This window comes from Stegastes partitus, unplaced genomic scaffold (genome assembly GCF_000690725.1).
Source record: "Stegastes partitus isolate 25-593 unplaced genomic scaffold, Stegastes_partitus-1.0.2 Scaffold976, whole genome shotgun sequence".
Classification (NCBI taxonomy): domain Eukaryota; kingdom Metazoa; phylum Chordata; class Actinopteri; family Pomacentridae; genus Stegastes; species Stegastes partitus.
In genome coordinates, this window is record NW_007578707.1 from 266,752 (window position 1) to 275,725 (window position 8,974).

Here is an 8,974-nt window from a genome sequence, read left to right on the forward strand (position 1 = left end):
ATGGTTTGAAGACAACAAGGTGAAGTTCTGGAGGTCCAGTCAGAGTCCAGACCTCAGTCCAGCTGAGAATTAGAATCTGAACTTAAAGTTCTGTTCACTCCTGATCCCTGTGGAACCTGTACAGAGTCTGAACAGTTTCATCAGAAGAATGAGGTGAAGCTGCAGCATCCAGATGTTCAGGCTGATGGAGACCACCAGGATTCTTGGCTCTGTGAGTTAGCTTGGAGACGGGCTCATAACAGCAGCGACACCAGAAACAAGGCTGCAGCAACCAGTTCTGTTGACCCCCTCTGGTCTGCTGGTTCCTCGTCTCCATCCCGTTACAACCAAAACTAGAAACTGTCAAGAATTTCCACGACACTACTCTACTGCTACAGATGCAGCAGGGCTTGACAGTCCAGCAGTTTTAGTCTCTGCTGTGTAACGAGCTTAACGAGCCGCTCAGTCCTTTGCTGCTGTCGCTGTTTAATTTCCCTGTGCGGGATCAATAAAGTTAATCTCAGCCTGTCCGGAGTCGGCTGCAGCCCAGCGTGGACACATCAGCAGCAGAATGCAGAGCTGCAGACCTGTGAATGACGCGACATGCATATGCATGTGTTGCCAGCACCGCGGTTCAGTCCTGCTGGGTGTGTTTGTGCAGCGTGAGCAGGTCGGGCCGGCCGGGTCGACTCGCCCTCGGTAGCAAATTACACAAAGTGCATCACAGGAAGAGAAGGCGTTGATGTCAGTCCCATGATCCTTTGCGTGGTGAGGTCATGACCCTGAGTCCTCAGAGACAGCAGGAATCGGACCTGACCTCTGCTTCGTTCTGCTGAGCTCACCAGCTTCACAGCACCGTCCTGACCTTTAGTTCACAGTGTCCAGTGATGTGATCTATGTGTTTCTCTAATTGGTTACCAGACGCTGAATCGGACCTCTGATTGGTTAACGAGCTGTGAGACTAATTAGCAACGGTGGAGCCGAGAGACTGACCAGCCACGACATGAACTGCTGATTAATTGTCATGTAGTTGTTCTGTGTTAATTTCATTTATTGATTTTCTTCTTGTTTTGTTCGATATGAAGTGGCTGATTGGTTAACGAGCTAACCAGCTGTTTGCTGAACGTCAGACTTTTACCCCAGAACACACGTGGACTTGTTACAGCAGGAACAATACGAGTGTTACCACTAATGAGTCAAGAGTGATCCTTTGACTGGTTAACGATGCTGTAACTAACCCGCAGATGGTCAGCAGTGCAGTAACTGATGAGTTAGAGAATGATGTGGAAAACCGGTCCTCTGACTGGTTTATGATAAACTAACCCACGTGTTGATGGGTTAATGATCCAGAATCTAGTAATCTGACTGGTTTGTGAGTGAAGAACTGCAACTCGTCCTCTCATTTGTAGGTTTTACAGGAAAATAAACTGACCCTCTGTTTCTAACTGAGCCTGTAGCTAACCCACTAAGCTATTACCAACACCATAACCAGTGACTGGTTAGTGAGACGGGAACTAACTGCCTCATTGGTAGTGACCCAGTAACTAACCCTCTCATTGACTGGCTAATGATAAAGTAACAAAACCGACACGCCTGATTGGTTCATGACCTAAATGGTAACAACGCAGCTTCCCAAGTTGGTTAATTATGACATAGCATTGATGAGGGCTTAATTACACCACAACTAACCAGCTGTTTAGTTAGCAATGCAGAAGCTACAACTAGAACGCTTGTTTTGTGGTTGCGAGCCAGTTACTAACCCACGGATTGTGTTTGGTTTCCTAAAGACAATGTCACTGACCTAACAGTTAACTAACCAACTAACCAACCACCTAACCAACGTACTGATTGGTTCACAGCAGCTTAGCGGTAAGGGAACTGATTTGCTGATCAGTGAATCACCATGCAACTAACCGACCGGTAACACTACAGTAACAAAGACTAAACCTCTGACTGGTTGATGATAATCTAACCTGGTGACATTTGATTGGTTACATATGAAGCATCTAACCAGCTGTTTGGTTATCAGCTCAGAAACTACTGTTTTTATTGGTTATTGACCCACAGGACGAATTAATCCAACGACCAACTGGTTAACAACACTGAACCTAACCTAAAGACTAGTTAGACTAGTTAACCTGGTTAACAATGTGGGAACTAACCCTCTAACTGCTTCACTAACTCCATCTGTAACTGAGTAAAGCTCTCAGATCGACCGACCGACTGGATGCAGGAACAAAACATCTGATTGGTTCATGAGGCCTTAACTAGCCATCTGATTGGCTAACGATGCAGAACCCTAATCTCTGATTGGTCGATGTGTGTTTTCAGGCCTGGCAGCCGAATCTGGAGTGTCCTTCTTCGACGTGGTGAAGGAAGCACCGGAGCCACAGCTGGCCACGACGCCACATCCCTCAGCCCAGCAGGTAGCACGCTGCACACACACACACACACACACACACACACACACACACACACACAGTTCCTCAGCAGTGTAATTAGCATTTATTAAATTAGTCACAGTGAGTGTGTGTGCGTCGTATTTCCCCGCGGTGTGTCCTCCCACACACACGTCTTCATGCTCTGCGTTTTGCTTGGCTCATCACTCCTGAGGTCGTGTAGTGTTGTGAGTGGGCGGACGTGATCTGCAGGCCTTTTAGCCTCAACGAGCGCCTTAATGAGGGAGACTCGACGCTGCCTTCGTTTAAACCTCCACTTCCTGGTGCTCTTTTACCATGAAAGCACAACTTGAATCGAGTTTCGGGCACAAACAAACGGTCAAGGACGAGTGTGGCTCACGAGAAAGAGGAAAACCGGAGTAAACAGCAGCGCTTGACAGGAAGTACCGCACACCTAAATGTTCTTACATCACTCGTTCAAGCTCACAGACAATGTCGGCGGCTTTAATGCTGATAAACGTTTCGCTGTAAGTCAGAAAATGCGTGATCTTCTTCAGCAGGAGGTTCCTCCGAGCGCTTTGTCTTCACGTTGGTTCAACAGATGAAGGGTCCAAACATGCTAACGTAGCAAATGTTAGCATTAGCTGCTGAGTGTCTGTTGTTGTGATTGTTCCTGAATTCAAATTTGAATAAAAACTTTGATTACAAAAAACATGCCAGCGTGACGAATGCAAACTGCATCTGCAAAGAAAACTGATATTTAACATTCGTTCTGAAGCAACAACAAACACGTCGACCCTCCGGAGCCCAAAATGTTCCTGAGTGCTTTACGATACATGCTGCAGTGAAATATGAGCCCACAGTGACTCACCAAAGTCACCAAACATACGCAAAGTCACCACAAAGTTGCACAACGTCACCACAAAAATGTGCAAAATACACACAAAAGATGCAAAATGATGTTAAAGATGTGCAAATTTAGCTCAGAAATGCAAAGCCATCACAGAAAACACCAAATCACAGCAAAAATGATACAAGATCGCCAACAAAGATGCAAAGGCACCTCAAAGACGATCAAAATCAACACAAAAAGTGTAAAATGACATTAAAGACACGCAAATTTAGCTCAGAGATGCAAAAAAAATCACAGAAAACACCAAATTACCACAAACAGTGCAAAGTCACCAAAGAAAGTGCTAAAATACCAAAAACTGCACCAAGAAAAAGAGCAAAACGTAAGTCAGCATGTTCAGATATTGACATTAATGACGAATTGTTGATCGATTAACTCCCTGAATTTCAAAATACATTAAGTGACGAGGAATATGATGCACGGCTGCAGTTCCTGGTTGTTCCACCAGGTGGAGCCTCTACCTGAGGTGGAGTTACAGGTGTGTTTGCTGACCTCCTGAATGGTTCTTGTGCGTGTTTTTGTGGTTGTGTTTTGTCTGTTTTTTGTTATTTGGCATCTCTGTGGCTCATAACATCAAATGTTAGCCATTTTCTGTGTTTTGTGTCGTTTTCGGGATTGTTTCAGTTTGAATCCGTTTTTTTTCTTGCTGTTGTCAGTTTATCTCTTTGTGTTGGTCTCACGCTGCTTTGTTGTCGTTTTGCATCTAGTTTTAGTTTGTCGTCTTTATGAGGCTGTTTTACGTTTATTTTTAGCTCTTTTCTTTCTCTTTGTGGTCACTGTGTCGCTCTTTGTGCTGTTTCACATGACTCTGAATCTTTTGAGTCCATTTTGTTGTGCAGGACTTGGTATCAGGGAGGGATGGGACCGGATCAGTTTGGAGAGTTAAAAGTCCAACAAAAGTTCGATCAGACTTGAAGCTGTGTGTTTTGTAAACCAGACATAAGTAAGTGATCACAGAGCTGGAAACGAAGAAGAGCTGGACGTTGAAGCATGAACACCACCTCAGACCGTCCTGCCTTCATGACTCACTGCCTTCTCATTAGATGTCTTCCTCCCTTATGGAAGAGCAGCGAAGACGATCACGTCCCCGACACACAGTCTCACAGGTCATACAGGGACGAAGCTGCAGTCAGTCAGAGATGATCGTGTTGCAGAGCAGACGAACGCACAACGTCTTGACACAAAGAGCGACAAACTGACCACAAATAGAAAGGAAACAACAAAACAGCCACGAAAAGATGAAAAACCAACATGGGAACATATAAATGATATGAAAGCACAGAGAGACGAACGCACTAGATGCAAAAAAAGCAACTCGGGGGCAGAAAACGACTAAACCTGGATGCAAAACGACAACAAAGTGACACGAAACCAACACAAAGAACGACAAAGTGGTCACAGGAGAAACAGCATGACTAAAATACTCACACGGCGACCACAAAGAAGACACAAAATCAACAAAAACTGACACAAAAAAAAGAAAAACACCAACCACAAAAGGCTCAAAACAACTAAAACTAGATTTGGAAAGCCACAGAAATGCTAAATAAGTGAAATAGATGCAGAATATCTAAAAATAAACAAAACACAACCACAAAAAGATGCACAAGGAGGTCAGCAAACACACCTGGAACTCCGCCTCAGGTAGAGGCTCCACCTGGTGGAACAACCAGGAACTGCAGCCGTACATTTACCGCCATCACGTTCCTCGTCACTTAATGTATTTTATAATTAAGGGGAGTTAACTGATTAATCTCTTTGTCGTTAATGTCAGTGTTTGAACATGTTGACGTTCATTTTGCGGACTTTGTGCTTTTGTTGTTTTGCATCTCGTGCTAATTTCACGTGTCGTTCAGGTAATTTTGTGCGTCTTTGAGGCGATTTTGCATCTTTTTCTGCTGATTCTCCATCTCTGCAGTGATTTAGTTTTGGTTTTTTGGGTGATTTTGCGTCATCCTTCTGGTGATTTAACGTTTTTTGTTGTGAGTTTTCTGTTGATGTCATTTCCTGCCTTTACGTGTCTTTTTGCGAGGAGTTAGCGTCCTGTGGTGGCGCTGTGGTTCCACCCTGTTTGTGAACACTTTGCACCTCTTCACGGGGATTTTAGCATCTTTTTGTTGCTGTTTTTGACGTATTTTTAATTATTTAATGACTTCTAGCACAAGCATAACCCTGTTGTCAGTTGAATAACTACAATAACTCATTATTGAATTTCCCTTCTGGGATAAATAAAGTATTTTTCATTTCATTTTTTCATTTCATTTCATTAAACAAAGTTGCTCAGACTCTAATTTTTCAGTGTGCATATTTACTCCAATGATGAAAACAGCTTCTTAATAACTGAGGTTGTGTTTAGCAGGTCGAGGAGACTTGAAATCCTGAACTGAAGAAAAACGTTGTTATTAAGTTAGTTATTGAGTTAACCATCAAAGTGATGGCGTTTCAGACTTTAAAGGGTTTTCTAACTCAGTCGCTTTTTTATGTTGCGTGCAGTTTTTGGCCCCATGTTCTGATTCCCAGTGAGTTGAAGTCAAAGATAAGAAGTCTGTGGAACCCACTGACCGTACAGAACCGTAAACACAAGTGCTGTGAATCGAAACCACACCGTTCAGCATTTATCGGGCGCCGCTTCTCTTCTTCTACTGTCTTAATTACAGCGCGGCTCTACGTTTCCCACAGCAGCGTCTCGGCGCTTTCGTTGCCACATGTTGTTCCAATGGAGCTGCATGTTTACCGAAGTCATGTTCGCCCTCCATAATTAATCAGCTCGTGAATAAATGATGAGCTCTGCTGGATGAATGCTCTCAGCAGTAGGATGTTAAATATGAGCAGCAACACGACGGACGTGACGAGGAAACGCTGACCTGTCTTTGTGGAGTCATACGTGTGAGAACGCACAGTAACAACCAGCCGATCTGATTTAGATCCAGCGTTACAGGTTTTATCCTCGAGGACGGGGAAGTATGTGCTGCACTGCCACGTGACAAAAACAAAACTGACTCGCAAACAAGTTTAGAAGAGTCCCAAACACCGTGAACCCCCCATACTGACTCAGAAATCGTCCACAATTTGTACAAAATGACAACAACTTTTCTAAACTCACTTCAAACCTGTCCCGAAAGTCCAGTCTGACTCTAAACTGGTCCAGAATACCTTGAAACCCGTCCACCCAGGCCCCGTCCAAACTGGCTCCAAAACCATCGAACGCTACACAACTTGTCCAAACTGATTCAGATCATCTCCAGAACAATGGAAAAGTGGTCAAACTTGTCCAAATTGGGACAGAACATAATCTAAATTGTGTTGCAGCCGAAACAGGTTTCAGAAGCGTCACATGAGTCTGGACCAGAAGGTGGCGCTGTGGCTGCAAGAACAGAGCAGAAACAAAATCAGCAAAACTCAGAGAAGAAGTTATTGTCATTAAAAACGTCTGCAAGGTTTCCTGTCGTCTGAAAGAAGCAGCTGATTGGTCACGTGACTCCCGTTAACGAGTTTCTGTTTTCTGCTCCGTCGTCCTGATTCTCTGCACGCTGAAGCTGTTCTGTGCCTGGACTCCTTACAGGATTTCTTCTTCTTCTGCGTGTTCCGCAGGTGTACGACGGCATGCTGAGGCGCTTCGCTCGATTGGAGGAGAGAGTCCTGCACAAGCCCCACCCCTGAGCCACAGCCACCAATCAGCTGCGTCCATCAGAATCCAGACAGAAACAACACCACAGCTAAAATCCTGAAAACATGTCTTTGATTAAATACGTCTGAAAACCAATCGGCGCTGTGGGTCCATCAAACAACAACTGTGTTTGTTTATTTGAAGCATAAAGGTTCAGTGAAGTGGAATTCAATTGAAACGAGCAAATGGCACATCGAAGCAGGAAGGACGCGTCACCTTCCAGCAGCTTGAAGACACCAACGCAGCAGCAGCAGCTGTTTTACTCTGTCGTAGGTGGTTTCTGACCTTTTCTGTAGTTTTTACGTTCTCACCATGAAGCGTTGCAGGAGTCTAGATCCTCCCAGATGCTGAGTCAGGCTCCATCCTCAGCAGAAACCTCCCTCTGGTCCCTGGACCCAGTTTGTCCTGAACAAAGAACGGTCCAGCACTCTGAAAACTGGTCCAGGTTTCCTCAGAAACTCTGGAAGGTGACCCAAAGATTCTAGTTCAGCCATAAATGGTTCTAAATGATTCAACGATGGAAAACGTTCTCCAGACGTTATCGAGGCCTCAGATGATGGGATGTTGTTGTACAGAACGTTCCTGGAATGTAGTGAACTAACGGCAGAACGTTTTGGATTTTTGCTGAGGGAACGCATCGCAGAACGTTCTTCTGCAAAACGTTTCCACAACGCTGACAAAGGGAAGATGTTCAAAATGCGACGTTCTAAAAAACGTTTTTCAAGAGTTCGTAGCGATGGCAGAACGTTCCTGTAATGTTTGAACGAAGGTGGAACGTTCTAGCTGCAATGTTCTGAGTACTTCTACAGAACGCTTTTCTTTGAAACATTCCTACAATGTTCCATGACGACAAAGGAGGAACGTTCTCAAGCCAACGTTCAGCAAAACCTTTCCAGGCGTTAGCGAGACCTCAGGTGACGGAACGTTCTTTGTGGGAGGTTCCTGTAATGGGACGTATGAACAAAGGTGGAACATTTTGGCGGCGATGTTCTGAGGATGTTGTTGAAGGAACACGTCATAGAACCTATAAAACATTCCCGCAGTGTTACACAACAGCAAAGGCAGAACGTTCTCAGTGGAGAACATTACAGCCAAACAACCCAACCAGCTGCTTCCTTTTAGAACAGCAAAGGTTCTGGCTGTCTCTGCAGTGGTTCTACTCTGTCTGAGTGCAGCTTGTTTTGGTCCAGTGACGTTCTCTCCAGACCCCTGGGAGTCTGTTGCTGTCTCGTTGCAGGTTCTGCAAGAACACCTGAATGCCTACAAGCAAACGTTTCCTTCAACAAATTCATGATTCGTTTGTTTTCTTGAACATAAAAGCGTTTCGTTACTCGGTAAAACCACCTGCAGCCTCCGGGCTCGCTGCACTAATTAACGAGGCATAACTGCTAAAAAAAAAAGGCATCATTGAAGAATTAATTTGAATAATGTGCCTCATTAGGGATGAAAAAAAGTCCTTTCTGCTGTTTTCATCTTTTAGTCGTGATGAAATATTGACGAGCCAGGTGAGACGTGTGTTCTCATTTTGTCAATCAGGAGATGAAAGTCGCCGGCCGTCCTCTAAAGAGCGTTTAGCATCAGTCCTTCTGTCAGGAGCTCCGCTTTCAACCTGGTGTTGTAACACATCTGAGAAGGCTCCTGAGGAGTTTCTACAAACCCAAACCGCCACACAAAAACACTGAATGCTGCTGTTGAACATATCTGGCAAGTTGCAAACCCCTTCAGTAGCTCCAGGCTGTCTGAACATGGACAGACCCTCCGGGTTTCAGCAGGTCGGTTATGGTGCACGGCTACCTGGACACGATTGATTTCAAGGTTCTTTATCAGTTCTTAAAGCCATACGTGGCACCTGGGTACATTTTAGGACTTGTCTGGCCTTTTCCAGATCCTCACATCGGCTGCTGTTAACTGTTCCAACATTGAGGCTGCTGGAAGTTTGAGCCAGACTGTTCCTCTCTGCTCATCAGCCGTAGAAAGATGTTCCACCATCAGATGTAGAAAGATGTTCCACCATCA

At 44.8% G+C, this 8,974-nt stretch overlaps 1 protein-coding gene across 1 annotated transcript in view; it reads left to right on the forward strand.

Moving 5' to 3' along the window:
- The window catches only part of xylb (xylulokinase homolog (H. influenzae)), a 23,508-nt gene extending 16,454 nt beyond the window's left edge, over positions 1-7,054 (forward strand). Inside the window, exons 16-17 of the mRNA XM_008294602.1 lie at positions 2,306-2,405; positions 6,883-7,054. Of these exons, the coding sequence (XP_008292824.1) occupies positions 2,306-2,405; positions 6,883-6,951 (169 nt within the window). The 3' untranslated portion in view covers positions 6,952-7,054. The remainder of the gene's footprint in view (positions 1-2,305; positions 2,406-6,882) is intronic.
- Positions 7,055-8,974: the final 1,920 nt, after the last annotated feature.